Below are 24,253 nucleotides of genomic sequence, written 5' to 3' on the forward strand. Positions count from 1 at the left end.
AGAGCCCTGGATAGAGAGGCCTCTTTCTGTAGCAGTCTGACACAAGACAGGGGCGGGGGGGGGTGGGGTGGGGGGCGGGCGAGGGCAGAGCGTAGCAAGATTTCGTGTATTTCCGTGGTAGATGATCCCATCTTACCGCTAGGATTCAAAACTTATAACTAGTGTCCCTGTGTTGCCGTGTGTGCAATTGACCTGCTGTGACTGTAACACAGACGTAGCCTCGACTACAGACAGCTCTGTTCCCAGGGTTCTGGAGGCCAGAAGCCAGGGATCGAGGTACCAAGCAGGCTGGTTCTTGCAAAGAGCTCCACAGGAGCATCTTCCAGCCCTTCTCTTTTGTCTTCCTTCTGTGTGCTTCCGCCTGGGTCCAGATTTCCATTTTTATAAGAGCACAGCCAGACAGGATTAGGACTACCTAATGACCTCATTTTATTACCCCTCTACTGGCTCAATCTCCAAATAAGGTCACCTCTGAGGCACAGGGAGCTAGAGGGCCAACATCTCTTTCCTTTTTGGGGTGGAAGGAAGATAGGACACAGTTCAATCTGTAACAGTGAGTTCCAGGGCTGGGGATGTGGCTCAGTGGTGGAATGCTTGTCCAGCCCTGGGCTCCTTCCCTATCAATGCATAAACAAGGCGTAAGGGCAAACACCGGAAACTCCAGCATTCAGGAATTGGAGGGGGAGGAGCAGAAAGTCAAGATCACCTGGGCACAGTGATGCACGCCTTTCTTTAATCCCTGCACTCAGGAGGCAAAGGCAGGCTGATCTCTGTGAGTTTGAGGCTAGCCTGGGCTACATAGAGAAATCTTGTCATGAAAAAAGAAAAATGAAGTTCACTCAAGGTCATCTTTGGATATACAATGGTGTTGAAGGTAGCCTCGGCTACATGAGAAAATGGCTCCAAAAAATAAAAGCATAAATATTTTTTTTTCTTTAAGACATTGAAGACAGGGTCTCTCTATGTAGCTCTGGCTATCCTGGAACCAGGCTAGCCTAGAATTCACAGAGATCCACCTCTGGCTGCCTCTGCCTCAAGTGCTGGGATTAAAGGCATGTACCACTGCACCCGGCCAGTACAAACCCCATTGCATTTTATTTAGGCAGGTGTTGTGGCACTCACCTGTGATCCCAACACTCGGGCAATGGAGCCAGGACTGCAAGTCGGAGGTCAGCCTGGCCTCCATCAATGTTATTTTCTATCACATACCTGCTGAAATGATCTAAGCCAATTGAAGCAATGGGGCCCCCATTGAAGGTGGAAGTGCAGCGCTGTGCTTCCTCTTTGAGAAGCCATCTGACAGCGCAATATTAAACATTCCCCTTCCTGGGCTGGGCAGAGGGCCCAGTGGGGATCAAAATGCTTGCTAAGAAATGATAAGGATCTGAGCTTGAACCCCCAGCAGCCATGTAAAAGGCCTGGCCTGGCCCCCTGTATGCTGGTGTCCTCGGCACTGAGGAGAGGGGAGGAACAGAAGACACACTGGCCTAGCTCCAGGTTCAGATGGAGACCCCTATCTCAAGGGAATAAGACAGAGTGTGACAGAGCAGGTTACTTCAGACCTTTACCTGTGCATGCACAGGCACACGTACCTGCACACACACACACACCACACTGCTCTAGCTTGCTGGCTGTTGCTGTGATAAACAATGACCAAAAGCCACTTGGCCGTGGGGGAGGGGGTATTTCTGGTTATAGATTACAGTCCATCACCTAGGGAGACCAAGGCAGGAGCTTGGAGGCAGGAACTGAAGGAAAACAATGGAGGAACCGACGGGCTCGCTTCCCCTGGGCTCGAGCAGCTGGCTTTCTATCAAGTCCCAGCACTGTCCCAGTGCTGCCACCACCCTCATCAGGCTGGGCCCTTCTATATCAAGACAGCGCCCCCACAGACATTACCACAGGCCAATCTGATGGAGGTTAATTTCTCAACTGAGGTTCCCTTTTCCCAAGTGTCAAGTGATAAAAACTATGGCAGACACACAGACACACGTACACACACACAGACGCACAGACACGCGGGCACACCCACACATAGACACAGACACATGCAGACATAGACATGCACATGTACACATGCACACACACAGACACACATGCACAGACAGACAGACAGACAGACAGACACACACACAGCTTCCTGATGACCTCACAAACCTTCTCCTACGTATCTGCATAAGGAAAGTAATAAGCACCCTTGTGCTTTGTTCATGAGTTACCCAAAGCCAGTTTCCATAGTGTGATAATGGTCGTACTTTCATAACACATAGGTAACTCAACTAAAACCAATTAGAATTTTCTGTTCCTTTTAAACTGGTTATTGCATTTGTGTGTATGTGTGTGTGACATGTGCTGCATATGTGCATGTGTGTGTGCATGTGTGTGCTTGTGTGTGTGTGTTGTGTATATGGAGGCCAGAGGACAATTTGATAGAGTTGGTTTTTCCACAGTGTGGGTCCTGGGCATCGAACTGAGGTCCGCAGGCTTGTCAGCAAGTGACTTTAACCCCAAGCCATCTCAGTGGCTCCTGAAATGGTTAATTTATTTTTCTTTCTTTGTTTTTTAAAAAGATTTATTTATTTATTATGTATATAGTGTTGTGTCCACATGTACAACTGCATGCCAGAAGAGGGCACCAGATCTCATTACAGATGGTTGTGAGCCACCATGTGGTTGCTGGGAGTTGAACTCAGAACCTCTAGAAGAGCAGGCAGTATTCTTAACCTCTGAGCCATTTCTCCAGCCCCCTGAAGTGGTTAATTTATATTCTGTTCATTTCCCCCTCGATTTACAAACCCACTTCCGATAGTAACAACATGAAGAAACAGTCTTACTCTGTGAAATAGCTATGTGGTATCCAGCCATATACAGATAAAGAGATGGCAGTTGGAAGAATTTAACTAACACACTGAAGGCACAGGCACACACCCACCCATAAGTGACATGCCCTGGGGGATCCATGATACAGATTGCCTTTTTGTGGTTTTCTTTTCAGGGAGGGAAGGGAGGCATTTTGTTTCAGTGATGTGGATGAATGGTTCTGGGCTAGGACATTGCTAGTAAATGCTCTACCATTGAGCCACGCCCCAGCCTCTCACTGGGGGACTCTAGGCAGGGGCTCTACCACTGAGCCACACCCCAGCCCTTCACTGGGGGATTCTAGGAAGGTGCTCTACCACTGAGCCACACCCCAGCCCCTCACTGGGGGATTCTAGGCAGGTGCTCTACCATTGAGCCAAACCCCAGCCCCTCACTGGGAGATTCTAGGTAGGTGCTCTACCACTGAGCCACACCCCAGCCCCTCACTGGGGGATTCTAGGCAGGTGCTCTACCACTGAGCCATACCCCAGCCCCTCACTGGGGGATTCTAGGCAGGTGCTCTACCACTGAACCACACCCCAGCCCCTCACTGGGGGATTCTAGGCAGGTGCTCTACCACTGAGCCGCACCCTAGCCCATCACTGGGGGATTCTAGGCAGGTGCTCTACCACTGAACCACACTCCAGCCCCTCACTGGGGGATGCTAGGCAGGTGCTCTACCACTGAACCACACCCCAGCCCCTTACTGGGGGATGCTAGGCAGGTGCTCTACCACTGAACCACACCCCAGCCCCTCACTGGGGGATGCTAGGCAGGTGCTCTACCACTGAACCACATCCCAGCCCCTCACTGGGGGATGCTAGGCAGGTGCTCTACCACTGAGCCACACCCCAGCCCCTCACTGGGGGATTCTAGGCAGGGGCTCTACCACTGAGCCACACCCCAGCCCCTCACTGGGGGATTCTAGGCAGGGGCTCTACCACTGAGCCACACCCCAGCCCCTCACTGGGGGATGCTACGCAGGTGCTCTACCACTGATCCATACACCCCAGCCCCTCACTGGGGGATGCTACGCAGGTGCTCTACCACTGATCCATACACCTCAGCCCCTCACTGGGGGATGCTAGGCAGGTGCTCCAATTCATGCCCCCAGCCCCATGTCATTTTTCTAGACTCCAAGCTCCTTCATGTAGGTGGGCCTCCAAGTCTATTCTTCTGGCCTCATTCAAGGGCTTTCAGGACCCTGGGACTCAGAGTTTGTCTTAGACAAAGGACATGTGCCTTCCTGGTTTCATAACTAGAGTTGCAACAGAAAAACATAAGTAGCTGTGGCTCTTGCAAGAATGAACCAGAAAATATCAGTTGGCAGTGAAGAGGCCACTGGGAGGTTCTGGCACACCCTGGGTCCCAGACAGCTATGAGGATCTAGAGAATAAGGAAAGAAACCATCACGCCTCTCAGTGGTGGCGCACACCTTTTGTCTCAGCACTCAGGAGGCAGAGGCAGGCTGATTGCTGTAAACCCAAGGCCAGCCTGGTCTACAGAGCAAGTTCTAGCCAGGGCTATACAAAGAAACCCTAAGCCCAAACAAGCAAGAAAACAAAACAAGAAAGGAAGGGAGGGAGGGAGGGAGGGAGGAAGAAAGAAAGAAAGAAAGAAAGAAAGAAAGAAAGAAAGAAAGAAAGAAAGAGAGAGAAACCATCAATAGATGGGACCATAGGGCTGGGCGTGGTAGCACGCCTTTAATCCCAGCACTCAGGAGGTAGAAGCAGGCAGATTGCTGTAAGAGGCCAGCCTGGTCTACAAAGTGAATCCAGGACAGCCAAGGCTAAGACAGAGAGACCCTGTCTGGAAAAAAAATTAGATAAGATCATGTAAAATTAAAGTTTCTTCGCAGATTAAAAGAAAAAAAAAAAGAGCAAAGCACACGGAGACCCAGAGTGGGGAATTTACAGCTATACCTCAGACAGGGACTTAGTAACTGGAAGTCACAAAGAACTGTAGAAACGAAACCCTAAGGAGATACAAGTGCCTATTCAGACATGGGCTAATGACGAGAGAGTGTTCAGAAGGAAAACACAAATAACTAATAACAATTTTAAAAATGGTTCAGCGTGCCCAGCCATCAGGAAACTGCTAATTAACATTACTGTGAGATACCATCTCACCCTCGTCAGAATGGCTATCCATAAGAAATCTGCCTTGCCTCACAAATACGTCTGACAGATATACTGGGCTAGAAGGCTAAAGACGATGCCCCAACATTATAGAGAGTTTTGGGTGACTGATCAGGCAGCAAACTGTTCCTGTCATTTTCTCATTTTGGAAGTTGCTAACCTGCACTTCCTCTCTACTCAGGTAATTAATTTTATTACTTCTCATGTCTCTAATGGGGTTGAAGACCAAATAGTTTAGTCTTACAATTACGCTTAGTTGTTTGGGGGTTAAGATATTTTTAGGTCTAGATAGATGTTTTAAGTTGATAGAGATGAACTACGATAGATATTGATTTACATTCAGAATTTTAGATGTGCTGGGCGGTAGTGGCGCACGCCTTTAATACCAACACTCGGGAGGCAGAGGCAGGAGGATCTCTGTGAGTTCGAGGCCAGCCTGGTCTACAAAGCAAGTCGAGGACAGTCAAGGCTACACAGAGAAACCCTGTCTTGAAAACCCAACAGCCAACCAAACAAACAAACAAACAAACAAAAAACCCAGAATTTTAGATGTACCAAATTAGGAAAGATGTTCTCTTCAAGGTTGCCAAATACAAATGGCCAAAACACTACTATGAATGTAACATTTATATAATTCCTGATTGTTTCATGGTTCTTCTTGCTGCAGGTAGTTTATTGTATATATGTATAATAATATACTTGTATATGTAAAAATACATATTATCTCTGTTAAAAAATTAAATTAATGTTTGAAAAAAATAGGAACTGGTGTCAGGTTTGGTGGCACAAACCTTTAATCCCAGCACTTGGGAGGCAAAGGCAGGTGTATCTCTGAGATTGTGGCCAGCCTGGTCTACAGAGCAAATTTCAGGACAGTCAGGGCTACACAGAGAAACACAGAGGAGGAGGAAGAAGAGGGGGAGAGAAAGAAAGAGGAAAAAAAGAAATATGATAACATAGGCCTGGAAAGCTGGCGCAGCAGCTACGAACACTGGCTGCTCTTGCAGAAGACCCAGGCTTAGTTCCCAGGACCCACACAGCCGCTCACACCCAGCATCGACTCTAGTTCTAAGGGATCTGAAACTTTCCTGTGATGTCTATGGGGACCAGACACTGACTTGGTACACAGACATACATACAGGCAAAACACTTATTTATCTTTTATTTCATTTTATTTCTTGGCTTTTTGAGACAGGGTTTCTCTGTGTAGCTGTGAATGTCCTGGACTCGTTTTGTAGAGCAGGCTGTCCTCGAACTCACACCAATCTACATGCCTCTGCCTCCCTGAGTGCTGGGATTACAGGCGTGGGCCACCGAGCCCGGCAAAACACTCCATTTTGTTTTGGAAATTTTATTATTTTTAAATTTTTATGTGTATGGGTATACCCTTGGAGGCCTCAAGAGGATACTAGATCCCCTAGGATTAGAGCTACAGATGGTTGTTAGCCACCATTGTGGGTGCTAGGAATTGGTCCTAGGTTGTCTAGAAGAACAGGCCATTAGCCAACTCTTCAGCCCCATTGCCCATAAACTAAAATCAAATCAAAGGAGGAGGAGAAGGAGAAGAAGGAGGAGGAGGAGGAAGAGGAGGAGGAGAAGAAGGAGAAGGAAAAGATGAAGAAGAAGAAGAAGAAGAAGAAGAAGAAGAAGAAGAAGAAGAAGAAGAAGAAGAAGAAGAAGAAGAAAGAAGAGGAAGGTGATGAGGGCATGAGGGTGGAACACTTAGTGCCCTCATAAACCAAACTCTCACACTTCCCTTGTTCCTACCACAAAAGTCCTCAGTGGTCTGCAACCCTGACACAGGTCTCAGTAGACCCCATCTGCATCTCTGCCCTGCCCTGAACCCCGCAGCCTCCAGAACTGAGAGCGGGAAGTCCTGGTTGCTGTCCTGCGCTGTTCTGGATGCTGGTGCACTAAGACACTCCTCCGTGCAAGGGCCCAGGAGTAAAGGCCAGTCTCAGGTCAGCCTCCAGCTTCCTGGTGGGGTGACTTGCTCTCAGGAATGAGGCAGAGGGGTCCTTAGCCATCTGCCACCTATTGCTCAGGCCACCAGTGAGCCTTTTAACCCAAGGATCCACCTCCTTGCATATCCCCAACTCAACAGCTCACTCTTTGCTGAGCAGCCCAAACAGATGCCATGGCCCTTCTGTCTGGCAGCCTCTGCAGACCCCTCCCTGCCTCCCTGCCTTCTGTCCTTCTGCCCTTCTGTGGACCTCCTCCTCTTCTATTATTAACTACTAGTAGTATTACTCGCTATCATCATTCTTATTTGTAGATGCAGAGGTTTGTGCAAGCTTTCTACCAACTTAGCCAACATCCTCACACCATTTTTATTTCATTATTATTGTTGTCGATTTTTGAGACAGGGTTTCTCTGTGTAATAGCCCTGAATAGGGCTATCCTGTAGACCAAGCTGGCTTTGAACGCACAGAGATCTGCCCTTCTCTGCCTCCTGAGTACTGGAATTAAAGCTGCCACCACCACCAGGCTTCATTTCACTCATTGTTTGTTTGTTTGTTTTTTCAAGACAAGATTTCTCTGTGTAGCCTTGGCTATCCTGGACTTGCTCTATAGATCAGGCCTCAGACTTCCAGAGAGCCACCTGCCTCTGCCTCCCAAGTGCTGGGATTAAAGGCCTGTGCCACCATCACTGACTGGCTCTCATTCCTTTTTAACTTTATGTTTGTATAGCGTAGATACACATGTGTCATAGTGTGTGTGGATGTCAAAGGACAACCTCCAGTGTCAGTCTTGCACTTTGTTTGGGGCGGGCTTTCCCATTCGCTTCCACACATGCCAGCCAACTGGCCTACAGCAGTCCAGATATTCTGTCTCCGCCTCGTATCCCCGTGTTGGAGCACTGAGATCACGGACACACATTATCTTATGCTACAGCTTTTGTATGTGCTCTGGGGATCCAAACTCAGGTCCTCACAGTTGCACAGCAAGCACTTTACCCTCAACGCTATCTCTCCACCCCATCTCTTGGTGAGTTCAGCCATGACTGATGACCTCAAGAAGTTTGCTGAAGACGTGGTGGCCCATGTCTTTAATCCCAGTACTTGGGGAGGCAGAGGCAGGCAGAGGCAGGCAGATCTCTGAGTTCAAGGTCACAGAGTGAATTCTAGGACAGCCAAGGCTACACAGAGAAACTCTGAGAAACACAGAGGGGGAAAAAGTTTGCTTGACACTGTGACGTCTTTTTTTTTTTTTTTTTTTTTTTTTGTGGTTTTTTGAGACAGACTGTGATGTCCTAAAGACACCTTCTGCCCCGTCTAAAGGGTTCTTAGTGGCACTTGGGGCCCAGCAGGCCTGAGAGCACAGCTGGCTTCACAGTCAAGTTCCCTATGCCCTGAACCACTTCACCACAATTGAGGCGGGCATCAACAGGACTCAAAGAGCTCACAGCAAAGGCCCCCAAGTACAGAAGTCCCCCCACGCAGCTTGAGACGTCCAAATGGGTGATCTTCAAGGAAGTCCTGAACCATCTTCCCTGGCAGCAGGTATCACTGCAGGTGGCGGAGGGACAACCTCAGCATCCAGCTGCAGCACCTGCCCAACATTTCCTAGTCAGTGAGGGGGCTGCCACCCACCTCCACCTCCCAACCCCAAGGAGGCAAAACCACAGTCCACCAGCCTGTCTCCCCTTTGTCTTGGGAGGTGCCCCATTCTGCCTTCCCTTGCTGTGATAAATTTGAAGCCAAGCAGCTTGAGGGCGAGAGGGTTTATTTCAGCTAGCAGTCCATCACTGAGGGGAGCCAGGGCAGGGACTGAAGCAGGAGCCGAGGCAGAGGCAGGCACTGCCGAGGAAAGCTTCTTACTGCCTTGGTCTCCAGGTTTGTTCAGCTTGATCATCCTGCCTCCAGCCCCGTAAGCCTCAAACCCTCATCTCAAAAATCAAAGACAAAGCAGGGTAGTGTTGGTGTATGCCTTTAATCCCAGCAGAGGCAGAGGCAGGCAGATCTCTGAGTTCAAGACCAGCCTGGTCTATAGAACAAGTTCTAGGACAGCCAGGGCTATACAGAGAAACCCTGTCTTGAAAAACCAGGGCAATGGTTTTTGAAAAACAGACAAGGCAATGTCTTACCAAACATGGAACTCAGTTTTGTGTCCTCTTTCTCCTGCCTTGGGAATGTGGCAGGTGTTAGGGCACTGGCCTAGCATGCCAGAGGTCCTGAGTTGCATCCCAGGTGTAGTAGCCCATGCCTATAATCTCAGAAGTTGAGAGAGGAAGGCAGGAGGATCAAGAGTTCAAGGTCATCATCAGCTACATTGCAAGTTCAAAGCCAGCCTGAGCTACACAAAACCCTGTCTCAAATAAATAAACAAATAGACCCAAATTGCTAAGCCCCTTAGGTCTTCCCCATGCAAGTTTCCAGTAAAATCAAAGGACACGTTTCTCCCTGGCCTGGGCTATTCCCTCTTGCCTCTCACCATCAGCTCCCTTGTTAGCATCACTGGGAGCTTCAGAAGCTTGTAGGGCCTTAGAGGGAGAACCAGGTAGCAGGGGAAAAGCCACTCTGTCTTCCATGGTATTGGCTTGCCCAGATGACCACTTGCAGACTGTTCAGTGGCGGGAGGCAATGAGGACACATTCTTCCACCCTGGGGACCTCCACAGCCTGAGTGTGGGCCACGGGCTATTAGTCATCAGAATCTAGGGACATGGAGCTGTCACAGGGACATCCTCAGCAACTGTAATGACCCAGGAAAGGCCAAAGTCAACATGGCCAGGTCCTCAAGCATGTGAGGTGACTCACTCTCCATCTCTGCTCCAGTGTTGGGGTCCACCGGACTCTTGGCCTTCCAGGTAGCTGTCTCCTGCTGCCATCTACTTTGGACGCCTTGGCCTCTTGGCACTGCCACCCTGCAGCTTGGAAGGATTGTTGGGAGGCAGTGGGCTGTGACGCCGGCCTCTGCTATCTGTAGACCCTGGGGTGGATAGGAGACTTTAGTTTGTGGCCAGACCAACCCAAGCGAAGTCAACATTCACCAGACGTTGTGACTTTAGCACATCTGTGGCCACCCGCAACTTGATACTCACATCACAGGACCTGGACTCTCCCTGCACACACACACACACACACACACATGCACACACATGTACACGCACATATACACACATATGCACACATATATACACACATATACAAATAGACAAACATATACACAAATACACACGCACACACATTTGGGACATGCAGCTGACTTCCTCAATACCAGACTCCTCTTCCAGCTATCATGTGTGACCTCAAAAGCTTTCCTCATCAACCTTCAGGCTGATGTGGTTATTCCATGCTCCCAGGCCACTCAGTTAAGCAGCTCTGGCCAAATGCGACAAAGATGGGGACTTGTGTGGACCCTTCCCTATCCCCCACACTCAAAGATACAGTATTAAACAGGCTGTCGTTCAGCATGCTTGGCTGACCAGTTAGCACCTGGAAGACCCTTTTCTCCAGAACCTTTAATCCCCACCCCGGAAACAGTAGCATGAGGGAAAGTTAAGATGCAGCACCAGGGCCGGGCGTGGTGGCGCACACCTTTAATCCCAGCACTTGGGAGGCAAAGGCAAGTGGATCGCTGTGAATCCGAGGCCACCCTGATCTACAAAGCGAGTCTAGGACAGCCAAAGCTACACAGAGAGACCCTGTCTCAAAAAGCAAAAACAAACAAAAAAGATGCAGCACCAGGAACTGATGTCAGACAACAGGAAGGACCGCCCACTTCCCTCTACCCCCTCAAAATCCTGGTAGTCAAACAGCCCAGGAGTGTTTGACTTCACCCAATGGTATTAAGGATGCTAAAGGAAGTTTGCTGGCCCCAGGAGGGAATCGGGGTAGCTCTGGCTTCTCCATTTGAGATGGCGATGACATGAACATGGACACTAATGTGGCCAACCTCATAGCTGGGGTTTGGTTGGAAGTTAGAGTCTTGCTTGTCAGGAGGCAAGGAAGAAGAGGGACACGGCTGCAACCCTCAAGACTGCCACCTAGCCTGGCCACCCTCCTGCAGAGTAATGCTTCCTGTCCTGTGAGAGGTTTTAACTGGGATCATTCTCAGTCAAACAAACCACAACAGACTTAGCTGTGAAGGAATAAACCAGGGTGAGCTGGCGGTGAGCAGGGTGGGGGGTGAAACGGCACAGGGTTGTCATCTTAACTCTCAGGAGGTGAAGGATGACATTTGTAACTTCTAAGCCAGCCTGGTCTACAAAGTGACTACACACCCGGCTGGAGAAGATGCTATCCCAGATCATAAATTGGAGCTAAAGTTATCCAACAAAATAATAATACTTGAGCCGGGCGGTGGTGGTGCACGCCTTTAATCCCAGCACTCGGGAGGCAGAGGCAGGCGGATTGCTGCGAGCTCAAGGCCAGCCTGGTCTACAGTGAGTTCAGGACAGCCAAGGCTACACAGAGAGACCCTGTCTCCAAAAACCAAAAAAAAAAAAAAAAACTTGGTTGTGTGATGTGTGCACAGGTGTGTGCAGATGTGTCTACATGACAGTAAACATTTGTGCAGAGGTCACAGTACACTCTCAGGTGTTGTTTCTTGGACCCTAGGATGAATGGATGGATGGATGGATGGATGGATGGATGGATGGTGAACCCCAGTGATCTCCCTGCCTCTGTCTTCTCCGATCTCAGATTATAAGCACACACCAGCACACTGGGCTTTTTTGTATGGATTTCAGGGGGTCTGTCTCAGGACCTCATATTTGCAAGGCAAACATATACAGAGTTAACTATACCCCCAGCCCCAGTAAGAATATTTGTTAAAAGAACTTGAAGGAGCCATATGCAGTGGGTAGGGAATGGACTCAAGCAGACGCCCACCTAATTCCTGCTCCCATTGCCCTGGTGCCACCTCCCCAGGACAGAGCGCTGACCCACTGGCTCCACTGAGCAGTGCCTGTTCCACCAGTATCCCACTCCCAGCTATGTCACCTCAAGCCCTGAAGCCTGCTGACCCTCCTCCTCCTTGCCTCCTCCGCCCTCTCCTGCCCACCTTGACCCTTGACCCTTAACCCTTGACCCTTGACCCAGCTAGGCACTATGGACCAGATGTCTCATTCAAAGTTAAGGGAAATGTTTGAGAGGGGGAGTGAAGAGCTCCATCAGGGATGCCAGGGGACTTTTGCTGGGACAAGGACAGCATGGAAAGCCACCTGGTCCCTAATGTCTCTTCCCAACCAGTACATGGAGCTGGCCAAGGGAAACAGAGAGCTCAGCTTCGAGTCCTGGCAGTCCACACACTGCCAGGGTCACCCCCAACCCCCTGTCTTCTGAGAGCATTGCTAAGTATATCGTTTACAAGTGACAGTGGCCTGGACAGTGGGAGGCTGCTGCCCTTCCACTGATTCTCCCTCAGAGGGAACATGAGTATCCAAGATGCCAGTGGGGTGGGGGACAGGGGGACACAGATTTGGAGGCACAGCCACTGACCTCGGATGTCACGTGGCAGGAGGGGAGGCCGGCTTGGTGCTGCGCTGCTCTGCCACATAGCACTGGGGAAGGTGAAGCTGACCTCTGGCACTTGAAGTGTGTTCTCGTCTGAAGGAGACACCAGCAACAGGGACTGTTATTTGTACCCACCAAGCCTAGAGACCAAAGTCAGCAGTGGGAGAGGAGGCGCCTCCCTCACTACCTCCCTATGGCTCCACGGGAGGCTGGAGGCTGGGGACCAAGGAGCGAGGAAGAAGACAAAGAGGAGTAGGAAAAGAAAGAGGTAGATTTAGAGAAATTAAATTGCTAAGCAGTCTGGCTTGGCTTCAAACTCTCAATTACCCCCACCCGCACCCCCAACGCAGCCTCGGCATCGTCTTACCAGCGATTGCTTCCTGTGAGGCTCAGACCCAGAGTTTAATTTTTTTTTTTGAGAATTTATTATACAGGGGCTGGAGAGATGGCTCAGTGGTTAACAGCACTGACTGCTCTTCCAAAGGACCAGGGTTTAATTCCCAACACGCACATGGCAGCTTACAACTGTCTATAACTCCAAGATCTGACACCTCACACCAACACACATAAATTAAAATTAAATTAAATATAATTTTAAAAAAGAATTTATTATACAGACTGTGAGTTGGCAAGCCAGAAGAAGGCACCAGATCTCACTATAGATGGCTATGAGATTCCATGTGGTTGCTGGGAATTGAACTCAGGACCTTTGGAAGAACAGTTAGTGCTCTTAACCTCTGAGCCATCTCTCCAGCCCCTCCTTTTTTTTTTAATTTTTAAAAAATTTTTAAAAAATTTATTTTTTGTCTTGGTGATAAAATTTTATTCAGATGTGCAATCCCTCCTTTTTTTTTTTTCCCAAGGTAGTTTCTCTGTTTTAGGCCTGGCTGTCCTGGACTCACTTTGTAGACCAGGCTGGCCTTGAACTCACAGAGATCCACCTGCCTCTGCCTCCCCAGTGTTGGAGTTAAAGTGCGCCACTACTGCCTGGCTCAGAGTTTAGTTCTTGAAGGGCCACTGAGCGAGCCATAAGGTGCTCTGTCATGTGTGTGCATGTGAGTTCGCGTGGATGAGGAAGCCAGAGGTCGATCCTGGGTATCTTCCTCCATCACTCTCCACCGTTTGTTTGTTGTTTGTTTTTGAGACAGGGTCTCACTGTGTAGCCTTAGCAGGCCTGAAACTCATTTTAGACCAGGCTGGGCTCTGAACTCACAGAGATCAGCCAGCCTCTGCCTGGGATTAAAGGCATCCCGTCCAATGGTATACACGCCTTTAACCGCAGCACTCAGGAGGCCGAGGCAGCAGATCTCTGTGAGTTAGAGGCTAGCCTGGTCTACAAAGTGAGTTCATGACAGACAAGGCTACACAGAGAAATCCTGTCTCAACCCCCTTCCTCTCCCCCAGAAAAGTGTGCACCACCACTCACAGCTTTCTACTTTGTTTTTGAGACATGGTCTCTCACTGACCCTGGCGCTCATGGCTTTGGCTAGGAGCTTCGAGTCTCTGGCCCCATCACCAGGGCTGCAGATACACACTACAGCACTGTGCTTCTCCATGGCTGCTCAAGCTTGTGTGGCACTTTATGAACTAATTGTGATCACAGAAACCAACGTCTAGAAACAGAACAGCAAATGCCTGTAATTCCGGACTTCAGGAAGCTGAGGCAAGAGAGTGGTAATCTTTTTGTTTGTTTGTTTGTTTGTTTTTGTTTTTTCGAGACAGGGTTTCTCTGTGTAGCCTTGGCTGTCCTGGACCAACTTTGTAGACCAGGCTGGCCTCGAACTCACAGAGATCCGCCTGCCTCTGCCTCCAGAGTGCTGGGATTAAAGGCATGAGCCACAACTGCAATCTTAAGAACAGTCTGGGCTATATAGCAAAACATTTGTCAAGATAAATTTAAACAAAAATTCGGGCCAGGCATGATGGCACATGCCTCGCGTATGTCTTTAGTCCAAGTACTTTGGGGGCAGATGGAGGTGGATCTCTATGAGTTTGAGTTCAAATGCAGCCTTGCCTACAAAGAAAGTTCCAGGCCAGCTAGGATTACTAGGCCAGCTTGTCTCACACACCCACACACACAAAAGCAGCCAGGTGTGGTGGCATACACCTTTAGTCCCAGCACTCAGGAGACAGAGGCAGGCAGATCTCTGTGAGTTCAAGGACAGCCTAGTTTACAAAGGGAGTCCAGGACCAAGCCAAGGCTACAGAGAAACCTTGTCTTGAAAAGCAAAAAACAAAAACAAAATAAACAACAACAACAACAACAACAAAGCTTCTCTGCTTTACTTAAGTGAGGGTGTCACATAGCCCAGGCTAGCCTCAAAGTTACCATGGAGCTGAGGACTACCTCCAGTCTTTGATCTGCCTGCCTCCACTTCCCAGGTGCTGAGGCCTGGACCACCACACCCTCTGCTGGGGAATGGAACCTAGGGCTTCCACGCACGCTAAGCAAACATGCTACCATTTCAAATCCATCCCAATTGGTTTATGTCTAGACAGATATGAACTCTACATCCAGATATGAAAAGATGGTCTGAGGGATCTTAATGTTCCAGGTCACTGGCCCATCCACCCAACAATCAATTAAGCAAATTAGGGGGGGAAAAAAAGCCAAAACTCAAACGAAAAATCATGGCCAACCCATGACAGCCCAGACTGCCCCCGGTCTTTGGCTTGTCTGGCCTGAGACACAGAAAACTTTATTTTTCTTTCCTTTGCCCCATACCTGCGTGAGAACTGAGGCTGGGTTTCATCTTGGAGGCCGCGGGGACAGCAGGGAAAAAGCTCTTCCCGGACTGCTTTGGTGGCTGGAGGTGTGCAGGGGACAGCTGGCCCTCAGGTGGCTGCTCCGTAGAGGGCTGATGTCTCTCCATCGTCTGCAGTTTGGAAAAGGAACATGGAAGGGCGGAATGAGGGTGCCGAGGTTGTTTTTAGTAAACACCTACTATGTGCCAGAGTAACAGAATCACCGAATCACCAAACAGCCCCAATAAAGGAACAAGTGGGTGGCCGGGTCTGACTCCTGCCCCCTTCCCTTGTAGAGAAGGTGTTTGAATGTGGGTGGCCCCCAGAGACCCATGTGTTTGAATGCTTGGCCCATAGGGAGTGGCCTTGTTGGACTAGGGACAGCCCTGTTGGAGGAAGTGTGTCTCTGTGGGGGGCAGACCTCATATGCTTCAACTAGGCCTGGAGTGGCATTCGCTTCTGCTGCCTATGGCTCAGGATGTAGAACACTCAGCTCCTTCTCCAGCACCATGTGTGCCTGCGTGCTGCCATGCTTCCTGCCATGATGAGAGTGGGCTGAACCTCTGAACTATAAGCCAGCCCCAATTCAATGTTTTCCTTTATAAGAGTTGTCCCGGTCGTGGCGTCTCTTCACAGCAATAGAAACCCTAACTGTGGGGCTGGAGAGATGACTCAGCAGTTAAAAACATTGCCTGTTCTTCTAGAGGACCCGGATTCAAATCCCAGCACCCACAGGCAGCTCACACCTGTCTGCAACTCCAGTTCTGACACCTGCACATAGACATGCATGCAGGAAAAACACCAGTGCACATAAAATAAAAGTAAATGAGAAAGAAAGACGGACAGACAGGGAGGAAGGGAGGGAGGGAGGAAGGGAGGGAGGGAGGGAGAGAGAAAGGGAGGGAGGGAGGAAAGAAGGGAGGGACGGAGGAAGAAAGGGAGGGAGGGCTGTCAGGGTTGTGTGCTACACGGGTTAGTGTGTGGAATACAGCCCTCCCATGCGTGGGTGAGCTTCATCCAAGCAGGTGAAGGCCTGAGTGGGACAGTAAAGCAGACACATCCCAAGTAAGAGAACCTCCACTGTTTTCCAACTGGGACATTGCGTTCTTCCTGCCTTCATGACTAACAGCAAGAGCTCACCTCCTCCCCCTCCCAATCCCCCCACCCCGCCTCTATGACTTCTGCTACCTCCCTTCCTTTATATTGAAGGAATCAGCTGATCATTTGCTTTTTTCTTTCTTGTTAATTTCAGTGTGTTGGATACGGGATCCCAATATGTAGCCCAGGCTGGCCTCGAGCTGACGATCCTCCACCCACAGCTTTCTAAAGGCTGCAATTAGAAGCCAGCATCACAATGCCCAGCCTTCATATTACTCCTAAGCCAGTAAATAGCAGGGGTTGGGGTTTTGCTCACCAGAGGCCGGATGTAGGTTGGCCAGACCCTCGGTCACCAGCCAACACCAAACAGTGGAAGCACATAAATAGGCAGTAGTGGTGAAACCAAGGAATTGACTCTCCTCACATGCCACTTAGGGAACTTGCTCTGAAGGCAACCAATGACCTTTTCCTTAAGTTAAAATATAATACTGGCTGGGACGTGGCTCTGTGGTAGAGCCCCTGCCTAGAATCCCCCAGTGAGGGGCTGGGGTATGGCTCAGTGATAGAGCCCCTGCCTAGAATCCCCCAGTGGGGGGCTGGGGCGTGGCTCAGTGGTAGAGCACCTGCCTAGAATCCCCCAGTGAGGGGCTGGGGTGTGGCTCAGAGGTAGAGCACCTGCCTAGAATCCCCCAGTGAGGGGCTGGGGTGTGGCTCAGTGGTAGAGCCCCTGCCTAGAATCCCCCAGTGAGGGGCTGGGGTGTGGCTCAGTGGTAGAGCACCTGCCTAGAATCCCCCAGTGAGGGGCTGGGGTGTGGCTCAGTGGTAGAGCCCCTGCCTAGAATCCCCCAGTGAGGGGCTGGGGTGTGGCTCAGTGGTAGAGCCCCTGCCTAGAATCCCCCAGTGAGGGGCTGGGGTGTGGCTCAGTGATAGAGCCCCTGCCTAGAATCCCCCAGTGAGGGGCTGGGGTGTGGCTCAGTGGTACAGCACCTGCTTAATTCATGCAAGCTCCTGGGTTCTATCCCTAACCACAAAAGGAAAAAAAGGAAGGAAGAAGGAAAGAAAGAAGGTAGAAATTTCATAATGAATTGGCACATGAAAATTCTCAGGTCACAGACCTGCATTTCTAGGGTTATAAATGCACAAAACACACGTGGACACTATGGTTTGGGGCCGTGCAATGGGCTCAGGCACTGTGAAGGCTTGGTTTGGGGTAGGCACACTTTTCTTCTACCTCAACTACAGGGATCCCAAACATAAGAGGGCTGTGTGAGTGGCCACCTGCCCTCCCCGGCCCCATCTCCTGCTGTCCCAGACACATCCCAACAAGCAGACAGACATCTACGTACCTGTTGCAGGCTCCAGGTGAATGAGGGTGACCGTTTCCTCCCTGCCTTCCTCTCCAGAGAGCGGTCCCTGCTGGGGCTGGCATGCAGCCACCTCCAGTCTGCGGGGCTGGGGTCCCTGGAGTCCAGGCAACTGCCATCTTTGTCATACACCTTGCAGCGCCGGCTGGCTGCTATGAGAGCGATGGTCTTGGTGCCCAGGGCCATCTCTTTGAGGGCCTGGACACTCAGAGGCGGGCTGCTCATTTCTCCTGCTGGCTGTGGGGTTCTCAGCTCTGAGCCAGCTGCGGGCTGCAGCCTAGAGACCAGACTCTTTGCGCCTAGAGCATTCGGCTTCTGTAAAAGAAGGGCACAGAGCCGGTCGGTAGTGGCGCACGCCTTTAATCCCAGCACTCAGAAGGCAGAGGCAGGCAGATCGCTGTGAGTTCGAGGCCAGTCTGGTCTACAAAGTAAGTCCAGGATAGCCAAGGCTACACAGAGAAACCCTGTCTCAAAAAGCCAAAAAAGAAGAAGAGAGAAGGAGGAGGAGCACAGAGCACCCTCAGTTAGTATGGGGCCCCAGAAGCAGTCCCCCCATGCAGGCTAGATGGGAAAGGATGCCCCTGTAGCTAGCACCCTTTATACCAACCTCAAGCATGGGGGGTGTCAGCAGGATGCGGAGGGCCGGTGGAGGGAGAAGAGAGTCTTGTTTTCCAAGCCTCCGCAAAGGGGTGCCTTTTGAGGACCTGTTCCCATCACTGGGGATGAAACAAGAGACATTCTTGAGCCCCTGGGTCCTTGGTCACAGCCTGGGCAGCTAGGATCCAGCTTCAGTTCCTGCTCCAGCCCAGAGCACTTTGGTCCATGCATTGGGCAGGATGCCTAGCCTCAGCTCTGTTGCTGTGGCTGGGACCCTGCTGGCACAGCTATGCTGGTCACCGGTTATGTGTGACCAGGGGCAGCACAGGTTTGTGGTGTGCCGGGCCCTGCCCTCTATACGAGAGGGAGATACGCAGCTCTGTTGTTCAGCCTTGGTTACCAAGCTAATGGGATGTAGAATGACCACGAAAAGGAATCTCTAGGCCCATCTGGGAAGAGTTATCTAGGCTGGGTTAATTGAGGTAGGCAGACCCACTGTAAGTCTGAATGGTACCAACCTGTGGGAAGTCCTGGATGAACTAAACAGGAGAAATGAGCATCAATATTCATCTCTCCCTGCTTCTTTTTTTAAAAGATGATGATGATGATGATGATGATGTTGATATTGATGATGATGATTTTGGTTTTTCGAGACAGGGTTTCTCTGTGTAGCCTTGGCTGTCCTAGGCTCGCTTTGTAGACCAGGCTGGCCCTGAACTCACAGCGATCCGCCTGCCTCTGCCTCCCACCTGCCTCTGCCTCCCGAGTGCTGGGATTAAAGGCGTGCACCACCATGCCCAGCCCTATTACTTTTAAAAATATTTTACTTAATTTTAATTTATGTGCATTGGTGTAGGGGTGTCAGATCTTGGAGTTACAGACAGTTGTGAGGTGCCATGTGGGTGCTGGGAATTGAACCCAGGTCCTCTAGAAGAGCAGGCAGTGCTCTTAACCACTGAGCCATCTCTCCAGCCCCTTATTTTTATTATGTATACAGTGTACTGCCTGCATGCCAGAAGAGGTCATCAGATCACATTATAGATAGTGGTGAGCCACCATGTGGTTGCTGGGAATTGAACTCAGGACCTTTGGAAGAACAGACAGTGCTCTTAACCGCTGAGCCATCTCTCCAGCTCCTCCTCCTTGCTCCTTAACCAAGGAAGTCATATCTTCTCCACCACAATGAAGCATACACTCAAACGGTGGCTTAACAGGAACTTAGAGCCTAGAGTGCCCCAGTGAGGGACCAGGATCTTGCATCACTGGTAGGGCACTTCCCTGGAGTCCTCCAGGGAAACACTAGGGCCTGGCTAAGTTCAGTCCCTAATTAATGCAAAGCGGGGGGGGGGGGGGGCAGGGGGGCTCCTTTAGCATGAGTTGGAAGTTGAGGTGCATGCCTCTAATCTTAGCCCTAGGGAGGTGGAGGCAGGAGGATTACAAGTTCAAGATCATCCTCAGCCATATAGTGAGCCTAAGGCCAGCCCAGGCTGCAAGAGACCCTGTCTCAAAACAAACAAACAAACAAACAAACAAAAATTTAAAAGATGTTGAAGAGGACTCGGGAGATGGCTCAGAGGTGAAGAGCACTGTCTGTTCCTCCAGAGGACCCGGGTTCAATTCCCAGCACCCGCATGGTGGCTCACAGCTGTCTATAACTCCAGTTCCAGGGGATCTGACTCCCTCACACAGATATGCACGTAGGCCAAACACCAAATACACATAAAAATAAATAATCAGTTATTTTTTAAAAAGATGTTGAAGGTTGAACAGTAGTGGAGCACGTCTTTAAACCCAGCACTTAGGAGACAGAGGCAGGTAGATCTCTAGGAGTTCGAGGCCAACCTGATATGCAGAGCTTGTTCCATGACAGCCAGGGCTACACAAAACCAAACCCAAGAATGAGAAAGATGTTGGAGACACCTCCGTTTTTTCTCCTTCCCTCTCCTGCCACAGCATAAGGACACAGCAAGAAGGCGGCCATCTTCCGCCCTCAGCAGGTCCCTTCACACCTCCAGCAGGCTGGCCTCGGACTTCCAGCCTCCACAACTGTGAGACAATTCCTGTTATTTAATCTGAGTGTATTTAACCCAGAGTGTAGTGTTTTGTCATGGCAGCCTGAGCAACAAGACAGTCACTCAGCTGATGCGGTGGTGGCACACGCCTTTAATCCCAGCACTCAGGAGGCAGAAGCAGGTGGATCTCTGTGAGTTCAAGACCAACCTGTTCTACAAAGCAAGTCCAGGACAGCCAAGGCTACAAAGAGAAACCCTGTCTCAAAAAAATAAAAACAAAACAAAAAACAAACAAAACAAACTCAGGTCACTGGACTTGCAAGGCAAGCCCTTTCCCAAGTGATCTATCTCTCCGGTACCTCATTTAAGACAAGCTCAGGAGGAGGATATGAGACAGGGCCCTGAAAGAGGGAGCCGGGGCTCGCAGGTGAGCCCCTGTGAGTCAGCAGGTTCCTGAGAACTATGGCCTCGTTCCACCCGGGGCCTGTTATCTTCCCTCTCACCTGGGTTCTGTGCTCACCTGTCTCTCTCTAGGAGCAACTGAGGCAGCTCAAATGTGGCACCCCACGGGAGGTCCCTCCTGTCACCCAGAGACTCTCCACTGCTCTCCTCAGGTGGTGGCGGTGACACATTCATAATGGGGCCATCCTGGAAGGAGAGGAGAAGACTCAGGACGTCAGGAGCACAGGAGACAGTGTCGCCAAACTGAAGGTGTCCAAGGGACTGTGGGTAAGCCCTCTGCTAGGTCTCAGGGGAAGCCATGAGCCAGGGACCACCAGCCTGGTCTGCTTAACCTATTTCTCTCATGGGAATAGAGGAAAAACAAACAAACAAACAAAAAATTTAAAAGATTGAAGGTTAAGCAGTGGTGGCACCTGCCTTTAATCCCAGCCCTTAGGCAGAGGCTGGCGGATCTCTGTGAGTTCAAGGCCAGCAAACCCTGCCCCTCACCTGGGCAGCACAGTAGAGCTGACCCTGGTGGTAGCGGCGGTGTGGTTGAATGGGCCCCAAGGGCGTGAGCATCAGAGAGCTGGCCCTGACACTTGTCTGTCATGTGGTAACATGAATGAGGGGAAGATGCCACCCTCTTCCCTTGCCACCTACAGTAGACAGAAAAGCTGGCCCAGCGGCCATCAGAATGGGAGAGCTGACCCCGCACCTCACTTTCTGCAGCATTTGGGAGAGCAGGCCTTGCACCTCACCTGGGGCCACAGTAGAGGTGGCCCTGGGTCGCAGGTGAGCCAGCCCTGAGGTTGAGTGTGGGAGAGCTGGTCCTGCCTCTTGCCTGCTGTGTGGTGGCACAGATGAAGGAGAGACACCCTCCTCCCCTCCCTTGCCCCTCGCCATCTGTGGCAGGCAGGAGAGCTGGCCCTGGGGTCATGAGAGTGGGAGAACTGGCTATGTCCCTCACTGGCTGCAAAAAGAAGAAGACTGGGCCCTGCACCTCACCTGGGCAGCAGGGTAGAGCTGGCCCTGGTTCTGGGGGTTGCTGGGGAGTCAGCCCCAAGGGCATGAGAGTGTGGAGCTGACGGGTTGACCAACTCAGATACCATTTAGGTCCAGACCCAGAGCTTTGAATTGGCTACTCAAACATCTACCCCATCAATGAACTTCTAGAGTGCATGAAGGGGGCCGGTCCTACAGATCCGAAGCTGCAGGATCTCCATGTCACAGGGCAACAACAGGATATGTGAGAGGAGTCCCAGTGAGGTTCCAGTATTGACAAAATAGCAGAAGCCAGAGGCCTCGAACCAGACCAAAAAGGCATTGCATTTGCAAGCAAAGAAGTGTGGAAATGGGTACACTGTGGGACACGTTGTGGCACACTACAGCTTCCACAATGAGATTCTTTTTTCTCTGCTGGGGGTGAGGTTGCCAGGGTGGAGGGTGGGTATGAAGGGACAAGGAGATGAGTGGGATTGGGGTGCATGGTGTGAAATTCACAAAGAACCAATAAGAAGTTAAAAAAGAAAGAAAGAAAGAAAAAGAAAAAAGAGGCCAGGCAGTGGTGGCACACGTCTTTAGTCCCAGCACACGGGAGGCAGAGGCAGGCGGATTGCTTTGAGTTCGAGGCCAGCCTGGTCTACAGAGTGAGTCCAGGACAGCCAAGGCTACACAGAGAAACCCTGTCTCAAAAAACAAAAACAAAAAACAAAGAACAACAACAACAACAAAAAAAAAAAACTTAAAACCATTCCTCCCAACAGGAGCCTGCAACAATGTAAAATAAATTCAAGCATTTCTCTGTGTTCCCTGGAGGATGCATCCAAGGGTCACTGAGACTATAAGGCCTCCACCTGCCAATGCTTAGGATTCCCTCCCGCCAGCTTTGATCCACCTCAGATTCTTCAGGAATAGCCAGCGACTAGAGGCATGATAGAAGAGAAGGCAGTGGTGGCCTGACCCAAGGGACCAGCACCCAGACCTACAGTACTCCAACTGCATCCTGCTCTACTTGCTCACTGGGCAGGCTGTGGCCTTTAGACCTGCCGGACCCTTGCTAGTTATTTTATATGTGTGTACTGTGAAGTTGCATGTATATGTGCATGTTCATGTGTGCCTTTGGGTCTTTTCCTCATTCCTCCTCTTTTTCTTCCTCTTCCTTCTCCCCCTCCCAGAGTCTCTCACTGAACCTGGGATCCATCAATTCTGCAAGAATGGCTGCTTGCTGAGCCCCAGAGATCCACCGATTTCTAACTCTCCAACACGGAGGTGACAGACTTGTCCTGCCTCACTCATCTTTTTTTTTTTTTTTTTTTAAGAATGTCCAGGGACGTGGGTCCTTATGGTTGCACAGTAAGCACCAACTGAACCATTTCCCCAGCCCATCCCCCTGCCCTGGACCTGGTCTGGCTATGCAGCCTGTGGCTCAGCACATGCTCCACCTGGAACTGACTCTGAGTACCTGATACATGGATGGATCCTCAGTTTCCATCCCCCTTTCCTTGTTGTCCAACCCAGGCCAGCACGGGCTGGCCTAGAGCAGGGCATGATGGGATGGGGTTGACCATGGCCTTAGCCAGAGGTGGACAAGGGAGACTCACTTGGAGGGAGCTGGACATCACGGAGAGCTGCAGCAGCAGGCGGTCCAGCGTGCCCTCGCCCAGCTCCCGGGAGTACAGTCGATATTGCTGCTCCAGAGGCTCCGGGGCTGAAATGCCATTGTCTGAGGAAGCAAAGAGCACAGCCATCAGAATGTGCTAGAACACACATGGCCTCAGGCCAGGTGAAAACCACTACCATGTGTCAATAAGGCAACACTGTCCTGAAATGCTCAAAGGGAAGGAGTTTTTCTTCTCTGGTAAACTGTTTTGCATATTTTCATACAGCTGTTTTGAGACAGGGTCCTCATGTTCCTCGGGCTAGATTGAACTCACTATGTAACTGGGGATGAGCCTCTGATCTTCCTACACCTGCCAAGTGCTGGGATTGCAGGTGTGAGCCACCATACTTGGTTTAGACAGTGATGGGAATGGAACCCAGAGTCTCATGTACGCTAGGCAAGCACTCTACCGACTGGGCTGCATCCCCAGCCTGCCCATCCATGCCTCCATCCATCCATCCATCATCCATCCATGCATGCATCCATCCATGCAGCCACCCACCTATTTATCTATCTATCTACTTATTTATGTTTTTTTTTTTTTTTGAGACAGGATTTCTCTGTCTAACCCTGGTTGTCCTGGAACTCTCTAGCACTATTTTAATTAATTAATTAATTAATTTTTGGGGTTTTTTTTGAGACAGGGTTTCTCTGTATACAGCCATTTTAACATGATGATGATGATGATGATGATGATGTGTGTGTGTGTGTGTGTGTGAGAGAGAGAGAGAGAGAGAGAGTGTGTGTGTGATGTTGAAGATAGAGTTCAGGGTCTTTGGGAGGATGGATGGACAGGGTCTCACTGTGCAGCTCCAGATGACTTAGAACTGACTATGTGGACCAGGGTAGCTTTGAAGGCACAGAGATCTTTGGGCCTC

At 50.4% G+C, this 24,253-nt stretch overlaps 1 protein-coding gene across 1 annotated transcript in view; it reads right to left on the reverse strand.

The window, feature by feature from the left end:
• Positions 1 to 8,914: 8,914 nt before the first annotated feature.
• The window catches only part of LOC311585749 (kinesin-like protein KIF19), a 49,141-nt gene continuing 33,802 nt past the window's right edge, over positions 8,915 to 24,253 (reverse strand). Inside the window, exons 14-20 of the mRNA XM_084761267.1 lie at positions 23,317 to 23,438; positions 20,793 to 20,920; positions 18,271 to 18,379; positions 17,646 to 17,978; positions 15,182 to 15,332; positions 12,442 to 12,549; positions 8,915 to 9,928 (exon numbers count right to left, since the gene is read on the reverse strand). Of these exons, the coding sequence (XP_084617393.1) occupies positions 9,828 to 9,928; positions 12,442 to 12,549; positions 15,182 to 15,332; positions 17,646 to 17,978; positions 18,271 to 18,379; positions 20,793 to 20,920; positions 23,317 to 23,438 (1,052 nt within the window). The 3' untranslated portion in view covers positions 8,915 to 9,827. The remainder of the gene's footprint in view (positions 9,929 to 12,441; positions 12,550 to 15,181; positions 15,333 to 17,645; positions 17,979 to 18,270; positions 18,380 to 20,792; positions 20,921 to 23,316; positions 23,439 to 24,253) is intronic.

Source organism: Acomys minous, assembly GCF_964271855.1.
Source record: "Acomys minous genome assembly, chromosome: 16".
NCBI lineage: Eukaryota > Metazoa > Chordata > Mammalia > Rodentia > Muridae > Acomys > Acomys minous.